Below are 24,361 nucleotides of genomic sequence, written 5' to 3'. Positions count from 1 at the left end.
CACTTTTATGATGGATAGATGCACTTTTATGATGGATTGATGCACTTTTATGATGGACAGATGCACTTTTATGATGGACAGATGCACTTTTATGATGGACAGATGCACTTTTATGATAGACAGATGCACTTTTATGATGGATAGATGCACTTTTATGATGGACAGATGCACTTTTATGATGGATAAATGCACTTTTATAATGATAGATGCACTTTTATGATGGACAGATGCACTTTTATGATGGATAAATGCACTTTTATAATGATAGATGCACTTTTATGATGGATAAATGCACTTTTATAATGATAGATGCACTTTTATGATGGATAAATGCACTTTTATGATGGATAGATGCACTTTTATGATGGATAAATGCACTTTTATAATGACAGATGCACTTTTATGATGGACAGATGCACTTTTATGATGGATAGATGCACTTTTATAATGATAGATGCACTTTTATGATGGATAGATGCACTTTTATGATGGATAGATGCACTTTTATGATTGATAGTTGCACTTTTATGATGGACAGATGCACTTTTATGATGGTAAATCATGGGCTAATGTTCATTTTTGGGTGAACTATCCCTTTAAATGACAGAAGTGTGTAAAGCTCACAGTTTTATCCTTGAGGTTCAGCTGTCCAATCAGCCGGCGGTCGTCAGCAGGGTCCACGATCTCTCCTCCAATGAACAGCTCCACTTTGGTGTGTGTGCTGTTGGCTTTGATGCGGGCGAGAACGCAGCGGCGCACGGAGCCGATGGTGTCGTTGGTGTGAGACCAGATGTCCAGGTCGTCCACCTGACGCCCCTGATTGGGGAACCGCACCACCAGGGTGATGTGCTTCCCACGGAAGGCCCTGGAACGCACGACAAAATAAAAGAGCATGTCAAACCTTTCGTCCTCGTTTGGCTACACGTGTTCATCGAGCCTGTCATGAACTGATAATTCACCTTATTTTCTTAATGCACATTATAAATCTTATTGAAAACAATGAATCTGTGCATGTTTCCTTTTTTTTAAAGTTTTGACCTTAATGTTTAATCAGACTGTCGTAACTGGATCTTCTGGTGACGTATGCAGGATTCTCCAATCATTTAGTGGGAATAAGCTCCGCCCCTACAAGCTCACGCTCATCTGCATACACTTCTGAGTGCCACGCCCACATCTCAACATCCAATCAGCAACTGATGCACGCAACAGAGTCCCTCAACATTTCTTCTTTTTCTATAATCACTTACACTACAGAACAAAAGATCTTTAACCCTCATCCTTCCCTCGGGTCATTTTGAACCGAAACTCTTAAATTAAAAAAATTGAGTGTTCATCAGAGAGGTCCAAGACCCCAGGACTTTTGTCGCACTTGAACCACGAATACACAACAAATATTTAATGGATTCAAGGAGTTTAGTGGTTGAAATCTAAAAAAGTAACAAATCCTTCCCTTTCGGGTCAATCTGAGCCCCTTAGGAATGAATGGAAATAAAAATGCTAAAAATTCAAACTAAAAACGCTAAAACTTTACGAAAAAAATATTTTATAATGTGCACATGTGTATGTGAATGCACACTGAAGAGAAACTGGCTTTAGGACCCAGCGGAACAGCTCCTCTGCTCCATATAGAGCTATAAGCCCATCTAGAGGCATGAAATATCATGTGTTATTATTTATTTCCCACAAGAGGATCAGCAAAGACTCCCAATGTAAGATATTTAGAGCTGAATTAAAAGGGTTATGCATGAAATTATGAGAAAGAATGTGAGGAATGTGCTTAAATTACCATTTATTTATTTTTTATAGATCAAATCTAGTCATTTAAAGGTAAATAAAATACAAATAAATATTGCATTCATTTTTATTTTATTTTTTAAATCAAAATGAAATAAAATAAGGTTTCTGAAAAGAAAAAAAAAGGTATAATTTTAGGGTTTCGGGTCATTTTGACCCGCGAGGGAAGAATGTGTTACAAAGTGCGAGGGAAGGATGAAAGAAGTTGCTCTCGTCTTTTCTCCCATTCAGTGCCGTATGTCCGAGTGAAACACATGTGGGCGGGGCTTGATTGGATGGTTGTGGTTTGCTATTGGTGGAGTGACAGGTTGCCCCGCCCTCAGAGAAGAGAAGCGATTGGCTGATAGAGGGAGGGGATGTTGAGGGACTGACTCCACTGTTGTCGACCCCGTGACCTTGAACCACAGGAAGGGCTCATATGTGTGTGTATCAGCACCTGGACATGGGCAGGATGGTCCTCTCCTCATGGTAGTCGCTGTCACACTCGTTGATGTACTCTTTGAGCACCGTGAGGACCCGCACCATGCGTATGCCCTCCTGTCTGGCACAGTTAATGCTGTCCTTGTCTCCGTCCAGAACACACAGCGTGTCGTACGAGGCCTTGAGCCGGTCGAAGCACGACTGGATGAAGTCCTCATGGATCTCCACCTGTGAACACACACAGCAGCGGGTCATGTAGAGCTCGGCTGTGCTGACGGGTGCCGCTCGGCAGGAAGGACGGGTCACCTGATTCACTTGTAGTTTTGGTCCGAGGTTGGTGTATATCTCTTTCAGCAGGTCTATGGCCCGTGTGGCGATGTCATCACTGCCTTGAATCACAACCTGCGGACAGAAAACAGCAGAGAATCTCCCGTTTCATTTAGTGTCACTGATGAAATCAATGATAACAAAGGTGTGCGTCAGCCTTTTCACAGATTTGCGTTTACGCGGAGATGCTAACGTTTAAAAAAAAATTCACCGCTTGCACCTTGGAACCTATTTCAAGGTTCCAAGGACTGAACTATCCCTTTAAAATCGTGATAATATCATATCGTGGCTTAATATATTCCCAGCCCTATGTAATGTAAATGTAGTGCAGTGACAGACGCGCATGTGTCTCGATAGGGTTAATGCTAGTGCGGTGCAGTGACGTCACACTGATAGGCTTAATGCTAGTGCAGTGACGTCACACTGATAAGCTTAATGCTAGTGCGGTGACGTCACACTGATAGGCTTAATGCTAGTGCAGTGACGTCACACTGATAGGCTTAATGCTAGTGGAGTGACGTCACACTGATAGGCTTAATGCTAGTGGAGTGACGTCACACTGATAGGCTTAATGCTAGTGGAGTGACGTCACACTGATAGGCTTAATGCTAGTGGAGTGACGTCACACTGATAGGCTTAATGCTAGTGGAGTGACGTCACACTGATAGGCTTAATGCTAGTGGAGTGACGTCACACTGATAGGCTTAATGCTAGTGGAGTGACGTCACACTGATAGGCTTAATGCTAGTGCGGTGCAGTGACGTCACACTGATAGGCTTAATGCTAGTGCGGTGACGTCACACTGATAGGCTTAATGCTAGTGGAGTGACGTCACACTGATAGGCTTAATGCTAGTGGAGTGACGTCACACTGATAGGCTTAATGCTAGTGCAGTGACGTCACACTGATAGGCTTAATGCTAGTGGAGTGACGTCACACTGATAGGCTTAATGCTAGTGCAGTGACGTCACACTGATAGGCTTAATGCTAGTGCAGTGACGTCACACTGATAGGCTTAATGCTAGTGGAGTGACGTCACACTGATAGGCTTAATGCTAGTGCAGTGACGTCACACTGATAGGCTTAATGCTAGTGTGGTGACGTCACACTGAGTGGTTCAGGGCTTTACCCTCCACAGGTAGTCGAGCCCGATCAGCTCGAGGTCGTCCATCATGTAGGCCCTGCGTTTGGCCACCAGCTTCCCCTCTCTGCAGTTCACGGCTTTGAAGAAGCGCTCGAAGCACTTCATGCCGTTCTCCGTCAGCAGCGTGGGGTCCAGTTGCAGCACGTTGTTCTCGAAGAAGTCCTTGTTGATATCGGGGTCCAGATCCGGCTCGTCACCCATGAGTTTGGAGTACCACTTAAAGCAGGCCTCGCGATCGCACAGGAACACGGCGTTCTCCGCCAGACACTTCCAGATCTGCTTCGCCTGAGGAGCACAGAGCCACAGCTGGCCGTCCTTCAGCAGAAACCTGGACACACGGCACAGGGTTAGTGGTGCGAGAGCAGCAAACACACTCCTCAGAGCGATTCTGCAGAGTGAGTGTGTGTATCAGTTTGTTGTCTAAAGTACCGACTTCGGCACCAAGTCGGTACTGAATTTTAAATGTGACGCTTTGAGCGCTGTTGAGCGGAATCGTAAACGCCTCTGATTGGCCGTTGTGTTCACGCGCTCATCGGATATGTCTGTGATTGGCTACAATGATGAGCGATTCAAAAACACGTTGTAAATATACATCACTGAGGCTCTTCAGCGAGCGCTTACACACACACACACGCGAGTGTGCTTTCAAACGCCTCCCGTCCGCTGATCATTGTAGCCAATCACAGACATATCCGATGAGCGAGTGAACACAGCGGCCAATCAGAGGCGTTTACGATTCCACTTGCACTCAAAGCGTCACATTTTTTAAATTTCAGTGCCGACTTGGTGCCGAAGTCGGTACTTTAGACAACACAAGTGTGAGACAAGAGCATCACTGACCGCAGGAAATTGAGTCTCTCTTGCACTTCCTGTACGTGGCTGTACCGGCTGCCCACCCGAACCGTCTGAGGATCGAATCCTGGAGACTCTGAGACAAAACATTACAATAGGAAGGTTTACATCAAGGCGAGTCAGCTTTATTTACACAGCGCTTTACAACAGAGTTTCAGAGCAGCTTTACTGAGATAACAGGACAATAATGCAACAGTTTATTTCCAGAAGAGAACAGCGCCAGTCCAGCTTAAGTCAGTTCAGCGATGGTTCATTTCTGTTGTAAAAAAGTTATTAAATGTAGTTCATTTATATATATAGCGGCTCTGGAGAAAACCGTGATGTCATCGTCCAGTTCAGCTCAGCTCTCATATAATGCAGGAGATCAATAATATTGCTGAATATTAGTAATTTTATAAAGTTTAAAACATGCACTAATTTTCGTCAATCTGAATGAATTCAAGCTGATTTCAGATTCTGAAAATTATTTTTATATGAACCCTAAATTGTGCGACCTGATTCACGTTTGTTAACATCATGTGCATTACATCTGAGCATGCGTAGTTCCAGTCATCGCGCTCAGAATGGGAATGTGCTACATCGAGCGTTTAATTATTTGCCTTGAGGACATATCTAATAAGAAAGCTGACATATGTCGAAATTATCAAATATTCAATCTCTTCCACTGACTAGTTCATAAGGCATAAATAAACACATGCATGTTCGTAATGTGTGAAGCGTATCTGCACCGCACATGCGAGCAAGATATTTATGCATCAGAATGAAAAAGTCGGATTCAAGCCTTTAGATTTTCCCCAGTGATAGGAATGTTTCAGGTCTACTGGACACCTTTAAATCGGGCCAACTGGTGCGTTTACATGAGGGCTCTTCAATCCCATTACTAATGGGTTATTTGGGTGACTGTAAACGTAGCATGTCAGCTTCAGAATCTGAGATGTGATGCGCTTGCCGATAGATGACACTGACCTTTGGAGAACTGCCTCATGTTCTCCATGTACGCCGACAGGTTCTCGGCCACCAGCGTGACGAGCGCGTGATTGTGCTGAAGCTGGTTGATCAGATCGTGGCGGTAGAAGACATGTGGACTCCTCTGCGTCTGACTGCTCCAGAGACAAACCACACACACACACACACACACACACGCACACACACACGCACACACACACACACACAAACACACACACACACACGGTTCGTAAAGATACTGTAAAATGAAATTCCAGGACTTTTAAGGACTTTTCAAGCACTACTTTTTGGGGTTTTTAAGGACTTCAATCTGAGATCTCACTTAGTATCTTTTAAATTCTAAAAAAGGTAAACAGATAATAAAAAATATACTAATAAAACAAAATGGTAAAAATAAAGTGCAGCACATGCGACGACTGCTGGAACTTTAACCACTGAAAGGACACTATGACTAAGATATCGCTTTATTCAAACGGATTTTTTTTTTCATGAATATATGATTGACTTGAAGAATAAAAGCTGTATCATATACTATTTATAAGAGCAATATCACATTAATAGCCATGCGAAATGCCTCTATATCAGACGGGTCGCAGCGTTCATTTTGTGTGAAAAGATTGTTTTATCGATAAAATTAAACATTAATTTCACATATCTTGCCTTTCAATAATTCAAGCACTTTTCATAAATATGGCTGTTTTCCAGGACTTCAGAAAGCCCTTGTAGGAGCCCTGCACACACACAGATGAGGCACCCGGAGTGTGTGTGGTTCAGACGCCTGCTCAACGCACCTGAGGTTCTGAGGAGCTTCTCCAAACAGGCTGCAGATCTCCCTGATCTGCTTCAGAGCCGGAATGACCCACTTATCGTTCGTGCGAAGCTCCTCGATGAAGCGGTCGATCCACTGCATCTTCTGCGTGTCACGGTCCTGTACAACAGCAAGCCAACTCTGTTTACATAGCACGTTTCATACACTATGGCAATTCAAAGTGCACAGAAAGGAATGAAAATAATCACAAAATGAACGGAAGCAAAATTAAAAGAGTTATAAAAGGAATTTAAAGAGTAACAATATGATGCATAGAGAAACTTCTCATCTGGCAAAACACCGGTGTATAATTTTACTCTGAGATTTTACTCCGCAGAAAGAAACCTAGCGGTGAGAGCGAGTGGGAACTCTGACCTGAGAGCAGCTGTAGTCCAGGATCTTGATGTGTGCGCTCAGGGCCTGGTCCATGATGTCCACCGGCACGTCGTCGCTGTGAGCCAGGTTCCACAGCAGGTTCAGCACTTTATGGGCCATCACTCCGTCCTTGTCGTCCTCGGCGAGCCTGCGGATCAGCTCCAGGAGCTTCTCACGCTGCTTCTTACTCGCGTTCGTCCAGCTCGCCTGCGGGCCGCCAGACCAGAGGCACTCATTACAAACAACCTTTTTAAGTAACGCATTACTTGTAAAATTTACAACAAAATATCTGAGTTACTTTTTTCAAATAAGTAACGCAAATCACTTTGTTTTCACATTTACTGACTGACAGCTCTCCTGTTGAAGTGCAGAGGGGTTGTGTGTGTGTGTGTGTGTGTGTGTGTGTGTAAACATGATGGTAATTGTAGTTCTAGACTACATGTGAGAGTGCATTTACTCATCTCACTTGCACAAAAAAAGCTTCAATATTCCTCAAAATGAATAAAATCAGTGCAATGCAGAATCAGAATACTATGCAAACCCCCAATAACTAAAAATGTTAAACAAAACAAATTTTTTTTATGCATTTAATCTCACTTTATTGACCATAATGGCCACCGTACTCTACTGTACAGGAGTGAATCTGCATTTCCTTCAGCCTGAGGATCATTATTTCACTTTTCGTGTGAAAGGGTCTTTATATTTGCCCAAAATATAACTTTAACTTTTATAACTATAATATATAACTATAAATATAAAACTATAATGTTTTTGGTTATAAAAAAAACAAGCCAAGCCTAGGTGGGGAAAAAGTAACGCAAAAGTAACGTAACGCATTACTTTTCTAAAAAAAAGTAACTAAGTAACGCAATATTGTAATGCATTACTCTCACAGTGAGTTCCCCACCCCTGGCTAAGGAGTGTCATCAGCCTGCGCCACACACACGCGCGCCGCTACCTTGAAGCAGTCGAACAGGTGGTCGAGCTGCTCCGGGGAGAAGTCCCACGCCAGCTTGGCCAGCAGATCATGCATGTTCTTCACGATCGCTTCATGTTTACCCGCCTGAGGAGACAGCACAGAGATCATTCACACACACTCGTCCACAGCAATGAAAGCAATCGAGCTGGATCAGAAGGGAACTGTGCTGGACCATTTCCACCACACCAGTCGAGTCAGCTTTATTTACACAGCGCTTTACATCAGAGTTTCACAGCAGCTTTACTGAGATAACAGGACAATAATGCAACACAGTGTGTTTCCAGAAGAGAATAGCGCCAGTCCAGCTTAAGTCAGTTCAGCGATGCTTCATTTCTGTTGTAAAAAAAGTCGACAGCATTGCTGAGTATTTCCTCCTTAAAACTGCAGTGAACCAAAGACAGTCTCAAAAACACGGTTTGAAATCGCTGGTGTTTCTGACGTCACAAACGACCTTGTAACCAATCAGATCAACGTGTGATCGTCAACCAGTGGATCTCTGAGTGAGTGAGTGAGTGGAGGCGGGGCTCATTTGCATATTCATAGAACCGCGCGTACTAAATGAGGCAAGGGTGTCGAGTTACATTCGAGATATTTAAAGACATGAAGAAATTTATTTCACAGGAAAAATTATTAAAAATATCATTTTGGTGATCAAAGATGAGTTTTAAGGGATAAAATGTTTGACTTTAACTGTAGTGAGTTATAGTCCGGTGTTGTGTCACACTACTGATGGATGTATGCTAGCGTTAGGGTTAGCGCTAGGCTGGTACCTGAGCCGCCCAGATGCTGTCCAGGTCCTGCAGGGTCAGAGTTTTCTCCTTGATGACGAAGCGCAGGATCTTCTCCAGCTTCTCCACGTACTGCGGCTGGTGGAGGCTGTCTCGCAGCACGATGGACAGGATGTGGTTCTGCTGAATCCACTCCTGACGCACAGAACACACATCGTGAGCACTTCCTGTAGCATCACACGAGGTGTAACACACACACACACACGCACACACTACTAGACACCAGGAACAGTGGGTGCGTCTCAATCCGCTCCCTAGTTCACTGATCAGGGCTGTCCCAATCGCAAAATCCTTCCAGTGCACTGGAACGTTCACTACCTAAAAAGTCCCATAATGCACTGTGAAAACCAGGGAGCATCGATGCTCACTATGTTCCCTTAACAATGTTCCCTTAACAAAAATACTGAAGAGTGAAACATAAATTGTCAATACACTTCACGACCCGTGATGGATGCTTTAAAACAAACAAACAAACCATATTTTTAACTATATTTCTGCATAAACATACATTGATAGACAGGCAGTGAACATGATCTTTTTACCATTAATGATTAATTTACAGCTGGAATGTTGAAGTTATATGTAACGGTCCGGGTATTTATCCGTGTTAAGCATCACCGCTGGTTTCGATCACAGATCTGACTCTCTTTTTACAGAAGACAGAAAAGTTATAGAAGTTTGGGTTTACTGTAAAGCAAATGTAGTGAACTAAACATTTTTATTTCATACAAAATACATATTTTACTAAATAATTTGGACTCTAAAATTGCTAGAAAATCAAAGCCATAAGTCGAACCGATTTGTGTTCCAAATTTTAAGTTGTCATCACAGAAATTGAGCAGCTCAAAGGATCTAAAGTGCCGTTTCCGTGTCCGAATTCAAGACGGTTTTTATGTTTACGCTTTCAAACGATTCCTATTTTACGATTACATTTAATAACTTGGCAGACGCTTTTATCCAAAGCGACTTACAAATGAGAACAATAGAAGCAGTGAAACTAACAATAGGACACATTATGCAAGTGCTGTGACCCTTCCCGGTTTAGTCTAACGCAGTACATGGAATAATCATTTTTTTTAGATAGATAGATTTAGAAGAGAAGGTGTTAGTATTAATGTATCAAGTGTTGCCGAAAAGATGCGTCTTCAGCCGTTTCTTGAAAATGGAAGATTTCGATGATTAATATGTGAAATAGTAACTAAGCCTCCCGGGACCCGGACAGCGGACAGCCGGTCATGAACCCCGCACAGTGAGCGAGGGCACAGGGACCAGATTGAGACACACCCGATGACAGACTGATTGACAGGGAATCTTACGGCCATGCGCTCCGCCGTCAGCCACTCCTCTTCCTCAGGGTTCCCGTGCCGGTGTGTGTAATACGACACGCTCGAGATCACCTTGTTCACTTCGTTCAGCGCGTTCATTTTCCCATTAAACGAGGAGATCTGCAGCAACCTGTAAAGCAGACGAGAAGACTCGATAAACTTCATGCAGAGCGTGAACAGGCACATAACACAACATTAACCGTTATAGATAGTAATAATATGAAGAATATATTTATATTAATATAAATAATATAATAATGAATGGTATACACAAACCACATAATAGTATTTATTTATAATGCGGAACAACTGTGTTTATATGCCGCCAATAACCATGTGCTGTTTTTAGTGTTATATTTTAATGCACGTTGTAGCATTTTTAAAATTATATTTTTATGAGCTAGCGGAACAGAATTTGGTTCATATGTGCACTCTAAAAGTACAGTCGACTGACAATAAAAGGCTATCCATCTATTGTGCTGGGACGGCTCACCTTAGGATCATCTTTAACCGGAAGATCTCCAAGTTCTTGACGGTTTCCTCCTGACCAGGAACTCTGGACGCCAGGTTCTTCAAGGACTTGATGATCATGGACAGAGCGTCGTTCTTGGCCTCGTTCTTGGCCTCTTTCTTCAGCTCCTCGTCTGTGAGGTTCTCCAGAAACTGCGGAACCATCTCGATTACGGGTGAGAAGAACTTCTTCACCGTGTGCAAAGTCAAGAACTCGTAACATTGGCCGAAGGGTCTGGAAGAGAAACCGAGGATCGATGAGGCCCAGAAGCAGCAGCGAGTGCGCCGTCAGCGTCAGGGATGGGTGTGGAGGCACTTACTTGATGAGCGCTGCGATGATCTGCACGTTGAGAGCCTGAGCGCTCATGAAGCGATCGTGGAGAATCTGGAACCCGTTCAATGTGCCGAACTTATTGACGAGGTCCACCAGCCAGCCCTGAGCCAACACAGATGACGGGTCACGACCCCACACACACACTGCATCTGGACTATCATTATTACTCACTTTCCTTCAATATCACCCTCATAACTTCACACTAGCTGCGTTTCCATCCAAACATGCGAATTAACTTTGGAATATTGCATAAATCATCTGTGAATAAAGCAGCGTTTCCATCCCATGTGTTCAAGGGAATAAAGCCGTCAATAAATATCAGTAATAAAGTGTGAGTTTCTGCAATCGGCTGTGTTCCCTCCATCATAAACGAGTGTGTGTCGAGCGTCATCATAACGAGTGTGTGTCGAGCGTCATCATGAACGAGTGTGTGTCGAGCGTCATCATGAACGAGTGTGTGTCGAGCGTCATCATGAGCGAGTGTGTCGAGCGTCATCATGAGCGAGTGTGTGTCGAGCGTCATCATGACCGAGTGTGTGTCGAGCGTCATCATGAACGAGTGTGTGTCGAGCGTCATCATGAACGAGTGTGTGTCGAGCGTCATCATGAACGAGTGTGTGTCGAGCGTTATCATAAACGAGTGTGTGTCGAGCGTCATCATAAACGAGTGTGTGTCGAGCGTCATCATGAGCGAGTGTGTGTCGAGCGTCATCATGAGCGAGTGTGTGTCGAGCGTCATCATGACCGAGTGTGTGTCGAGCGTCATCATGAACGAGTGTGTCGAGCGTCATCATGAGCGAGTGTGTGTCGAGCGTCATCATGAGCGAGTGTGTGTCGAGCGTCATCATGACCGAGTGTGTGTCGAGCGTCATCATGAGCGAGTGTGTGTCGAGCGTCATCATGAACGAGTGTGTCGAGCGTCATCATGAACGAGTGTGTGTCGAGCGTCATCATGAACGAGTGTGTGTCGAGCGTCATCATGAACGAGTGTGTGTCGAGCGTCATCATGAACGAGTGTGTGTCGAGCGTCATCATGAACGAGTGTGTGTCGAGCGTCATCATGAACGAGTGTGTGTCGAGCGTCATCATGAGCGAGTGTGTGTCGAGCGTCATCATAAACGAGTGTGTGTCGAGCGTCATCATGAACGAGTGTGTGTCGAGCGTCATGAACGAGTGTGTGTCGAGCGTCATGAACGAGTGTGTCGAGCGTCATGAACGAGTGTGTGTCGAGCGTCATGAACGAGTGTGTGTCGAGCGTCATGAACGAGTGTGTGTCGAGCGTCATCATGAACGAGTGTGTGTCGAGCGTCATCATGAACGAGTGTGTGTCGAGCGTCATCATAACGAGTGTGCGTCGAGCGTCATCATGAACGAGTGTGTGTCGAGCGTCATCATGAACGAGTGTGTGTCGAGCGTCATGAACGAGTGTGTGTCGAGCGTCATCATGAACGAGTGTGTGTCGAGCGTCATCATGAACGAGTGTGTGTCGAGCGTCATCATAACGAGTGTGCGTCGAGCGTCATCATGAACGAGTGTGTGTCGAGCGTCATCATAACGAGTGTGTGTCGAGCGTCATCATGAACGAGTGTGTGTCGAGCGTCATCATGAACGAGTGTGTGTCGAGCGTCATCATGAACGAGTGTGTGTCGAGCGTCATCATAAACGAGTGTGTGTCGAGCGTCATCATGAGCGAGTGTGTGTCGAGCGTCATCATGAACGAGTGTGTGTCGAGCGTCATCATGAACGAGTGTGTGTCGAGCGTCATCATGAACGAGTGTGTGTCGAGCGTCATCATGAAGGAGTGTGTGTCGAGCGTCATCATGCACGAGTGTGTGTCGAGCGTCATCATGAACGAGTGTGTGTCGAGCGTCATCATGAAGGAGTGTGTGTCGAGCGTCATCATGAACGAGTGTGTGTCGAGCGTCATCATGAACGAGTGTGTGTCGAGCGTCATCATGAGCGAGTGTGTGTCGAGCGTCATCATGAGCGAGTGTGTGTCGAGCGTCATCATAAACGAGTGTGCGTCGAGCGTCATCATGAACGAGTGTGTGTCGAGCGTCATCATAAACGAGTGTGCGTCGAGTGTCATCATGAGCGAGTGTGTGTCGAGTGTCATCATGAACGAGTGTGTGTCGAGCGTCATCATGAACGAGTGTGTGTCGAGCGTCATCATAAACGAGTGTGTGTCGAGCGTCATCATGAACGAGTGTGTGTCGAGCGTCATCATGAGCGAGTGTGTGTCGAGCGTCATCATGAACGAGTGTGTGTCGAGCGTCATCATGAACGAGTGTGTTGAGCGTCATCATAAACGAGTGTGTGTCGAGCGTCATCATGAACGAGTGTGTCGAGCGTCATCATAAGCGAGTGTGTGTCGAGCGTCATCATGAACGAGTGTGTGTCGAGCGTCATCATAAACGAGTGTGTGTCGAGCGTCATCATAAACGAGTGTGTGTCGAGCGTCATCATAAACGAGTGTGTGTCGAGCGTCATCATGAACGAGTGTGTGTCGAGCGTCATCATGAACGAGTGCGTGTCGAGCGTCATCATAAACGAGTGTGTGTCGAGCGTCATCATAAACGAGTGTGTGTCGAGCGTCATCATGAACGAGTGTGTGTCGAGCGTCATCATAAACGAGTGTGTGTCGAGCGTCATCATAAACGAGTGCGTGTCGAGCGTCATCATAAACGAGTGTGTGTCGAGCGTCATCATGAACGAGTGTGTGTCGAGCGTCATCATGAACGAGTGCGTGTCGAGCGTCATCATAAACGAGTGTGTGTCGAGCGTCATCATGAACGAGTGTGTGTCGAGCGTCATCATGAACGAGTGTGTGTCGAGCGTCATCATAACGAGTGTGTCGAGCGTCATCATAAACGAGTGTGTCGAGCGTCATCATAAGCGAGTGTGTGTCGAGCGTCATCATGAACGAGTGTGTGTCGAGCGTCATGAACGAGTGTGTGTCGAGCGTCATCATGAACGAGTGTGTGTCGAGCGTCATGAACGAGTGTGTGTCGAGCGTCATCATGAACGAGTGTGTGTCGAGCGTCATCATAACGAGTGTGTGTCGAGCGTCATCATAAACGAGTGTGTGTCGAGCGTCATCATGAACGAGTGTGTGTCGAGCGTCATCATAAACGAGTGTGTGTCGAGCGTCATCATAAACGAGTGTGTGTCGAGCGTCATCATAAACGAGTGTGTGTCGAGCGTCATCATAAACGAGTGTGTGTCGAGCGTCATCATAACGAGTGTGTGTCGAGCGTCATCATGAACGAGTGTGTGTCGAGTGTCATCATAAACGAGTGTGTGTCGAGCGTCATCATAACGAGTGTGTGTCGAGCGTCATCATAACGAGTGTGTGTCGAGCGTCATCATGAACGAGTGTGTGTCGAGCGTCATCATAAACGAGTGTGTGTCGAGCGTCATCATGAGCGAGTGTGTGTCGAGCGTCATCATGAACGAGTGTGTGTCGAGCGTCATCATAACGAGTGTGTGTCGAGCGTCATCATAAACGAGTGTGTGTCGAGCGTCATCATGAACGAGTGTGTGTCGAGCGTCATCATGAACGAGTGTGTGTCGAGCGTCATCATGAACGAGTGTGTGTCGAGCGTCATCATGAACGAGTGTGTGTCGAGCGTCATCATTAACGAGTGTGTGTCGAGCGTCATCATGAGCGAGTGTGTGTCGAGCGTCATCATGAACGAGTGTGTGTCGAGCGTCATCATAACGAGTGTGTGTCGAGCGTCATCATGAGCGAGTGTGTGTCGAGCGTCATCATGAGCGAGTGTGTGTCGAGCGTCATCATGAACGAGTGTGTGTCGAGCGTCATCATGAACGAGTGTGTGTCGAGCGTCATCATGAACGAGTGTGTGTCGAGCGTCATCATAACGAGTGTGTGTCGAGCGTCATCATGAGCGAGTGTGTGTCGAGCGTCATCATGAACGAGTGCGTGTCGAGCGTCATCATGAACGAGTGTGTGTCGAGCGTCATCATGAACGAGTGTGTGTCGAGCGTCATCATGAGCGAGTGTGTGTCGAGCGTCATCATGAACGAGTGTGTGTCGAGCGTCATCATGAACGAGTGTGTGTCGAGCGTCATCATGAACGAGTGTGTGTCGAGCGTCATCATGAGCGAGTGTGTGTCGAGCGTCATCATGAACGAGTGTGTGTCGAGCGTCATCATGAACGAGTGTGTGTCGAGCGTCATCATGAACGAGTGTGTGTCGAGCGTCATCATAAACGAGTGTGTGTCGAGCGTCATCATGAACGAGTGTGTGTCGAGCGTCATCATGAACGAGTGTGTGTCGAGCGTCATCATGAACGAGTGTGTGTCGAGCGTCATCATGAACGAGTGTGTGTCGAGCGTCATCATGAACGAGTGTGTGTCGAGCGTCATCATGAACGAGTGTGTGTCGAGCGTCATCATGAACGAGTGTGTGTCGAGCGTGAGATGAAACACAGTAAACGCTGTCGTGTTCTCTGGCGTTCGGATGCTGGTGTTCGGGAACACACTCGTGTGTGTGAGACGCTTCTGGAGGGAATTACACCCAATCACTCTGAACACACACTTCCACTCCGGCGTTTCAGAAACACCAGACCAACATTAGAGACGCTGCGACGCCATTGGTCCACCGGTTACTCCAGTTAGCCAATCACAGCTGACGCTGAGGGAAAGTCACACATCGAGGGATTTATTCTGTAAATGTGCATCCTGTCGTTTCCATATAGTGTTTTTACGCAATATACCAAAATTCACAAATAAATAGGTGGATGGAAACAAAGTTAATGTTATATGTGTAATTACACCAGTACCTACTTCCCCATGAGGAGGTTCATTTGTGTTTCACAGATGTTAAAGTCACCATGACATCAAAATGGATAATTCTTGTTTTTCTTAATGGAATATTGCAGTGTTTATTCTAAATGATTTATCTGTGCACATCATCATTATTGTGTTAATAATGTAGAATCAGAATAAGTTCTCGCAGCATCTCTTCTCTTCTCTGATGATGTGGGCGGGGCTATAACCTGTCACTCACATGAGATCAGCCAATAGCAAACCACAACCATCCAATCAAATCCCCACAGACACAATCAAGCCCCGCCCACATGTGTTCTTGTTCCTGAAGCTAACATCCCTCCAGCTTCTGACAGTGAACAGCAGTTTTACTGCAGCGTAAGAAGTGTTATAATAGCGTAAGAAACTGAATAATCACATGTAAAAATAAAACACTGCTTAGTTTTCCCTGTATAAATTAAATATATACTGATTCTTATTAAAGCTACTAAAGTTATTCAGTGAAGAACAGCGAGTGATTCTCTCTGTCTGCTGTTCATGACCCGTTGCGATATATAGGGATGGCCCGATACCGATACTGGCATCGGGGATCGGGCCGATACTGTCCTAATATACTCGTACTCGTACTCATAAAAATTCGCCGATACCACGCACCGATACCACGTACATTTTGCAAAACGAAACTGGCCGCCGCGAGTGCTTTGTCGAGGTGAACTGAGGCATAGGAAAGTATAATGTCGGCGGTTTGGGCTCATTTCAAGATAAGGGGTGATGACAACAGCAAGGCAGACTGTGAGTTATGTTCAGCTAAGGTGTCGAGAGGAGGGAAAGAAAGTACATCGTTTAACACCAGCAATCTAGTTAAACATCTGAAGACGCATCATAGATCTGATGGCCGAGCGCGCGCGCGGGCGGTAATGCACTCACTCTGTGTGTGCGGGTTACGGGAGAATAAAACGATTCGCGGGACTCCCGCAAACTAGAAATATCTATGAATAAAAAATAAAAAATAAAAGATTTTTATTCATCTCTTGCAGAAAAGCAACAAGAACAACTACAACAAAATAGAAACGATTTACAGGACAGAGTTTCTATTCATAACATGGTTACAGCGTTGAGCGATGTAGCCAATCACAGACATATGTGTTGATTTCTGGAACGCAATGGCCAATCAGAAGCATTTAAGATAGACTCCACTCACCACTCAAAACGGACTTTTTTGTTCAGTGCTGAATTCTGTATGCTGGCAAATCCTCTAATTATAATGAACAAAGTGTGGATATTATGAAAGATTGATTGTGCAGTCAGCTTCATTGATAATAACAGAGTTGTGTGAGATCGCAATGAACTGTCAGCTTTTAGGATTTATTAAGGGAGCGCACTTGCGCACATTCAGAATGCCAGACCATGCACGCAGTTAGCCTGCTTGCTTTTATGTTAAATTAACAGTGGTTTGTGTGTTAATACATTTATTATTTTACAAAAATTTTTTTATTTTTAGACTTGTTAAAACAAGCAGAGAAGAAAATAAAAACAGTCTTCTAACCTGTGTTCTAAAATAGTCGTCTTCTCTTCTGGGAGCCTATTAATTTTGCAGTAGAAATATCGGTATCGGTACTCGGTATCGGCAAGTACACAAATGTAAATACTCGTACTCGTATCGGTTTGAAAAAAAATGGTATCGGGCCATCCCTAGCGATATACATAATGCGATATCTCGATATATTGTGCAGTCCTAATTTAAACTCATGCAAAAGATCAGAGAGAGAGAGGTTCACAGTTGAGAGCGAGAGACGAAGCAGTGCACCTTGGGAGAGCGCGGGTCGGGCGGCCGGGCGAACAGCTCGTCGTCGGCCAGCTGCGCTCCCGCAGGGACGCTCTCAGACGGGCGCGTGCCGTTGTAGATGTGGAACTTGCAGTGCGGGTTGGTGGCCATGGAGAGCAGCTCGAGCAGAGGGAACCAGTCCTGGGCCAGCTTGGCCACGCAGAGCTCCATCAGCCGGTGCGTGTTGCTGATGATGCACCTCTGCGACACACACACACACACACACGAACAGCGCTCACATGCAGACCTTCATTACGCCTTCGTGGACGGGTTTGGGCACGAAGGTCTCAGGTGTGATCAAAACATTTCTATCTTTGATAAAATAAAAACTTGTATTATTTTTTTTTTTACCTCTAAAAGTACCATATTTTCTATGTAAATTATGCTTATTTTTATGTTATGTTTAATATTTCTATAACTTCAGTCAAATACATCCTTCCAGTAAGTTCAGACAGCCTAAACCTACAAATCTGGTGTCATATGCTGGAATAAAAATAACAAAAGTGCAATAATAGCCACTGGGTGGCTGTAGTAATCAGCGGCTGAACTCTATAAACCATCGTTATAACGCATTTAAACAAGTTTTTTGATTTTATCACAAGTTAAAATTGTAATTAAAAACACATCTGTGTTGGGTGAGACTATACAAAGATGCCAAAATATGCTTAGACAAATCTGACTATGCTATAAAGTAGTAGATCAATTATTTATTTCAAACAAAAACACATCAAATTTCAATAACTCAAAAAGCAAATGGCACCAAACGGAACCGTAAACCAGTGTGGCATGATCCGCATTGTGTTGGATTTATTGATTTTAATTCGACAAATAAAAAAACAAAATGCTCTGAATTATAGTTTTCCCATTTTTGCCTACAAACGCGGAATTAAGGAGGGTTTTTTTCAACCACTTAACATTGTAGAATCGACTCAAAACATGTGTGTGTGTGTGTGTGTGTGTGTGTGTGTGTGTGTGTGTGTGTGTGTTGAAGGTGCAAACTGAGGGAAGGTAGCCACGCCGTGTACCGCTGAGATCAGGGGTTAGGGTCCGAGAGATCGGTCACACACTCACGTGGATTTCAAACTTCCAGCCGCTCACGGCCTCATCCGTCAGGATCTTTGTGAAGGAGATGGTCAGGCCGTCGCGGAAGAACCTCTGACACGCCTCACACTTCACGTCCAGCCCTTCTCACACACACACACACACACACACACACACACACCAGGTCAGACTAATACTCGTGTGATTTCAGTCATGCTGCTTACACTGGAAGCCTTTTACTTGGAATTGTATATAAAGTAATACTGAAATTTATAATCAAAATAGGTGCATATGATTTAGTGTAATGCTGTGAAAACTAATAATATTTAATTAATTAATTATTTATTTATTTATAATACAATATAACTGCAATTTAATTTCCCTCATTTGGCTGGTAAAAAGTGATTAATTTAAACTGCAGGATTATTGCGGTTATCGAATGATGAATGCAGTTAGATTGAATATCCACGATCATATGAATGATGAATAATGATGGATGTTTTTCAGACCTTTTTTGCTGAGCTCGATCGCCGCTTCCAGCAGAACCTCCAGCTCTCCTTTGGGCAGAACCGGAACCACCCAGCGCGGCCTGGACCAGAGGAGCACACGTTACCACACACACACACACACACACACACACACACACACACACACACACACTGTGAGAGGCGTCAGGCTCACCGGTTGATCATGTCGTCCAGCTTGGCCAGGTCTGTGTGTGGGAAGGCAGGCTCCTCCTCTTCCTGTGTGGGCGGAGCTTCTGCCTGAACCACTTCCTCTGGTGGACTGATGGGTGACGTCTCATCGGAGGAGTTCGGCGAGAGCGTCTAAACACACACACACGAGAGAACGACAACAACATGACGTCACACACAAGCCGCTGTATATGCAGCTTATCCATGTTTCTGGCTAACATCAGAGCAGCTTTACTGAGATAACAGGACAATAACGACACAGAAGAGAACAGCGCCAGTCCAGCTTAAGCCAGTTCAGCGATGCTTCATTTCTGTTGTAAAAAAGTTATTTAGTTCATTTATATATACAGCCGCTCTGGAGTAAACCGTGATGTCATCGTCCAGCTCAGCTCTCATATAATGCAGGAGATCAATAATATTGCTGAATATTAAATAGAGGTCACATCACAACTATAATGATAACGACACAGAGGACTGATTTCACTGGAATCACAAAAGATTTTCTCCAGCTGATGAACAATAAGAACACTGACAGCCAATCAGAATCCATCCTGCTCTACAGAGCTCCAGCTCTTAAAGCGACAGACGCCAAATCTGAGAATAAACAGCGATGATGTGTGTCGGTGTGGTCCTATATTCCTACACTAATGTAGTCATCGTTCTGTGTGAGCCGGTGTTACATCTTCAGAAACTGCCTTGAGGATTAGATAATCGACTAATGAATTAACAGATGCTTTTAGCAGCTTCTCAGAAACCGGTTCAAGCGACATTAATCTGGAAACACTTGAAAAGCTCTGGGTCCTGGACTCCTGGTTCTGTCCGGTGACAGCTGATCTTCTGAAGATGGAGGAACCCAAGAGGAGGCATTTGGAAAAGTCATGTGATGCACATTGCACCTATAGAGATCTGTGTTTACAGACTGTGTTTGCTGAGCTGAGCTGTCTCTCACACACACACACACACACACACACACACACCTGGGTCTGGGTCTGGGTCTGGGTGTCGGGCGCCTGGCTCTGGCTCTCGTTGCCGCCCACAGGAGACCCGCGGGTGGTGGCCGTCATGCTCGACGCGCGGCTGATCCGGGCGATCCGGTCTGATTATGTGCTTTACGGGTTTCCCCGATTCCAGCGTCCGAGAGAACGAGACCGAAGCAGCGGGAGCTCAGGACGAGCCTCAGAGACCATGGCATTACCTGCAGACACACACACACACACACCAGCTGATCAACACACACACACCAGCAGATCAACACACACACACCAGCAGATCAACACACACACACCAGCAGATCAACACACACACACCAGCAGATCAACACACACACACACCAGCAGATCAACACACACACACACCAGCAGATCAACACACACACACCAGCAGATCAACACACACACACACCAGCAGATCAACACACACACACCAGCAGATCAACACACACACACCAGCAGATCAACACACACACACCAGCAGATCAACACACACACACCAGCAGATCAACACACACACACCAGCAGATCAACACACACACCAGCAGATCAACACACACACACACCAGCAGATCAACACACACACACCAGCAGATCAACACACACACCAGCAGATCAACACACACACACCAGCAGATCAACACACACACACACCAGCAGATCAACACACACACACCAGCAGATCAACACACACACACCAGCAGATCAACACACACACACCAGCAGATCAACACACACACACCAGCAGATCAACACACACACACCAGCAGATCAACACACACACCAGCAGATCAACACACACACACCAGCAGATCAACACACACACACACCAGCAGATCAACACACACACACCAGCAGATCAACACACACACCAGCAGATCAACACACACACACCAGCAGATCAACACACACACACACCAGCAGATCAACACACACACACACCAGCAGATCAACACACACACACCAGCAGATCAACACACACACACCAGCAGATCAACACACACACACCAGCAGATCAACACACACACACCAGCAGATCAACACACACACACCAGCAGATCAACACACACACACCAGCAGATCAACACACACACCAGCAGATCAACACACACACACCAGCAGATCAACACACACACACACACACCAGCAGATCAACACACACACACCAGCAGATCAACACACACACACCAGCAGATCAACACACACACACCAGCAGATCAACACACACACACCAGCAGATCAACACACACACACCAGCAGATCAACACACACACCAGCAGATCAACACACACACACCAGCAGATCAACACACACACCAGCAGATCAACACACACACACCAGCAGATCAACACACACACACACCAGCAGATCAACACACACACACACCAGCAGATCAACACACACACACCAGCAGATCAACACACACACACCAGCAGATCAACACACACACACCAGCAGATCAACACACACACACCAGCAGATCAACACACACACACACCAGCAGATCAACACACACACACACACCAGCAGATCAACACACACACACACACCAGCAGATCAACACACACACACCCCAGCAGATCAACACACACACACCCCAGCAGATCAACACACACACACACACCCCAGCAGATCAACACACACACACACACACTGAACGGGTTCAGTTCAGACGTCTGTGCGGATCAGATGCCGCTGCTAACTTTAACCGCTGAACACCAGCTGCTCTCGTCCGTCCACACACACACACACACACATTTTAACTATTTATTTGAGTCCACTTAAAAGAAATGATTTACAGGGACACAAATACTATAGATGCAGTCAAATGCATGCACATAATCATGGACAAGCGGCATACAGCAGATCTTCACAGATAGACACACACACACACACACACACACACACACACACAGATAGACACACACACACACACACACACAGATAGACACACACACACGTTTGTTCTGTGCCGTACAGTTTGTCTGTTAACATCATCAGACGCGTGTGTTTCTGTCCTGACGCTCCGCTGGTCTATGTAAAGACTGTATGTGTGTGTGTCTGTGTGTCTGTGTGTGTGTGTGTGTGTGTCTGATAATGCGTGTCTGTCTGTGCATGCGTGCGCGTGTGTGTCTGTGTGTGTGTGTCTGGTCATGCGTGTCTGTCTGTGCATACGTGTGTGTGTGTGTGTCTGGTCATGCGTGCGTGTGTGTGTGTGTGTCGGTCTGTGCGCGCGTGTGTGTGTGTGTGTGTCTGGTCATGCGTGTCTGTCTGTGCATACGTGTGTGTGTGTGTGTCTGGTCATGCGTGCGTGTGTGTGTGTGTGTGTGTCGGTCTGTGCGCGCGTGTGTGTGTGTGTGTGTGTCTGGTCATGCGTGCGTGTGTGTGTGTGTGTCTGTCGGTCTGTGCGCGCGTGTGTGTGTGTGTGTCTGGTCATGCGTGCGTGTGTGTGTGTGTGTCTGTCGGTCTGTGCGCGCGTGTGTGTGTCTGTCGGTCTGTGTGTGTCTGATCATGCGTGTCTGTCTGTGCATGCGTGCGCGCGTGTGTGTCTGTGCATATGTGCGTGTGTGTCTCTGTGTGTGTGTGTGTGTGTGTGTGTGTGTTGCTGCACTTATAAGGGTCAAACGGGCTCACTAATAAAGAGAAAGCTGAATAGCCGGTGGAGATGGAGAGCAGGAGCGTTGAAGGTTAATAATGCCTTACCAACACACAGCTGACCAGTTCTGGACCTCAACACCCGCCCACGGTCCTGAAGAACACAGAGTGTTTGGGTCCAGCACACGCTTCAGCGCCGCCCTCAGGAAGTGACATGCACACACTTCCTGTCACACAGGTGTGCTCTGATGAGAAACACAAACACAACAACATCAAACACACTCAGTCCAAATCAAAACACAGGTGCAACAAACACATAAATCAAACTAAACCTAACGAAATTAAATCAAATAAAAAAGTTTACATTTACACATTTACATTTAGTCATTTAGCAGACGCTTCTATCCAAAGCGACTTACAACTGAGGACTAAACCAAGCGAGTCATCGTGAAGAGGCAAAAACAACGCAAGAAGTGCTCAAAATACAAAGTTCAGCCATAGCTCGGAGAAGCATAAGCCAGGCAAGCGAGGATTTAGAGGAAAGGATTTTTTTTTTTTTTAATGTTATGTTAAGTGCTCCCGGAAGAGATGAGTTCTCAGTTGTCTTTTGAATGTTGTCAGGGATTCTGCATTCCGGATGAGGGACGGCAGATCACTCCACCAGCATGGAACCGTGAATGAGAATGTTCTGGAGAGTGATTTTGTGCCCCGCTGTGATGGTACCACGAGCCGTCGCTCATTGACCGATCGTAGGCTTCTGGTAGGGATGTAGACTTGTAGTAGTGACTGGAAGTAGGAGGGAGCTGAACCTGTGGTCAATCTGTAAGCAAGCGTCAAAGCCTTGAACTTGATGCGAGCAGCGAGTGGTAGCCAGTGCAGAGAGATGAGCAGAGGAGTGACGTGGGCCCTTTTGGGCTCGTTGAAGACCAGGCGAGCTGCAGCATTCTGGATCATTTGTAGAGGTTTAGTTGCACATGATGGAAGTCCAGCCAGAAGAGCATTGCAGTAATCAAGCCTAGAAATGACCAGGGCCTGGACGAGAAGTTGTGTTGCATGCTCAGTTAGGAAAGGCCTGATCTTCCTGATGTTGTGCATAGCAAACCTGCATGATCGAGCTGTCTTTGTGATGTGGTCTGTGAAGGTCAGCTGATCATCAAAGATTACTCCAAGATTTCTGGCCGACCTTGATGGGGTGATTGAGGATGACTCTAGCTGGATAGTGAAGTCGTGCTGTAGAGACGGATTGGCAGGGAGGATGAGAAGCTCAGTCTTTGCCAGGTTGAGCTGCAGGTGATGTTCCTTCATCCATGCCGATGGATGAAGTTTAAATAAATAAATGCATTTATTTTTGGAGAAAATAAATGCATTTATTTTCATTTATTATGATTTATTCTTGGTTCATTTATTTAAAATGAACCAAGTTTAAATAAATAAATGCATAAAATGTATGGCAAGCTGTTTTAACTTTTATTCATTTCCAGGATATGAATACTTGATATCAACAATTACATTTTCACTAGTTAAAATTATAATTATTGATATCAGGAATAATATTTCTACTAGTAACAATGGCAATTTTTGATATCAGGAATTACATTTTCACTAGTAACAATGGTAATTCTTGACATCAACATTTACATTTTCACTAGTTAAAATGATAATTCTTGATATCAACAATTGAATTGCAACTAGTAAAAACTATCATTCTTGATATCTGTAATTGTATTTTCACTAGTGAAATGTCACCATAGGCTGCCATTCAAAATCAATTCTTGATATCAAGAATTGATTTCTTACTAGTTG

General features: G+C 45.3%; 1 protein-coding gene across 1 annotated transcript in view; it reads right to left on the bottom strand.

The window, feature by feature from the left end:
• The window catches only part of LOC130078043 (probable ubiquitin carboxyl-terminal hydrolase FAF-X), a 64,245-nt gene that overhangs the window by 38,345 nt on the left and 1,539 nt on the right, over nucleotides 1-24,361 (bottom strand). Inside the window, 19 exon segments of the mRNA XM_056243513.1 lie at nucleotides 625-865; nucleotides 2,231-2,442; nucleotides 2,521-2,616; nucleotides 3,671-4,013; nucleotides 4,526-4,613; nucleotides 5,504-5,637; nucleotides 6,295-6,431; nucleotides 6,687-6,893; nucleotides 7,645-7,749; nucleotides 8,436-8,588; nucleotides 9,770-9,908; nucleotides 10,272-10,523; nucleotides 10,609-10,724; nucleotides 17,221-17,439; nucleotides 18,310-18,422; nucleotides 18,789-18,868; nucleotides 18,961-19,106; nucleotides 19,952-20,169; nucleotides 22,598-22,803. Of these exon segments, the coding sequence (XP_056099488.1) occupies nucleotides 625-865; nucleotides 2,231-2,442; nucleotides 2,521-2,616; nucleotides 3,671-4,013; nucleotides 4,526-4,613; nucleotides 5,504-5,637; nucleotides 6,295-6,431; nucleotides 6,687-6,893; nucleotides 7,645-7,749; nucleotides 8,436-8,588; nucleotides 9,770-9,908; nucleotides 10,272-10,523; nucleotides 10,609-10,724; nucleotides 17,221-17,439; nucleotides 18,310-18,422; nucleotides 18,789-18,868; nucleotides 18,961-19,106; nucleotides 19,952-20,038 (2,868 nt within the window). The 5' untranslated portion in view covers nucleotides 20,039-20,169; nucleotides 22,598-22,803.

Source organism: Rhinichthys klamathensis, unplaced genomic scaffold, assembly GCF_029890125.1.
Source record: "Rhinichthys klamathensis goyatoka isolate OS25496 unplaced genomic scaffold, OSU_Roscu_1.1 h1tg000802l_1, whole genome shotgun sequence".
Classification (NCBI taxonomy): Eukaryota; Metazoa; Chordata; class Actinopteri; order Cypriniformes; family Leuciscidae; genus Rhinichthys; species Rhinichthys klamathensis.
This window is presented reverse-complemented; position numbering and strand designations above follow the sequence as displayed.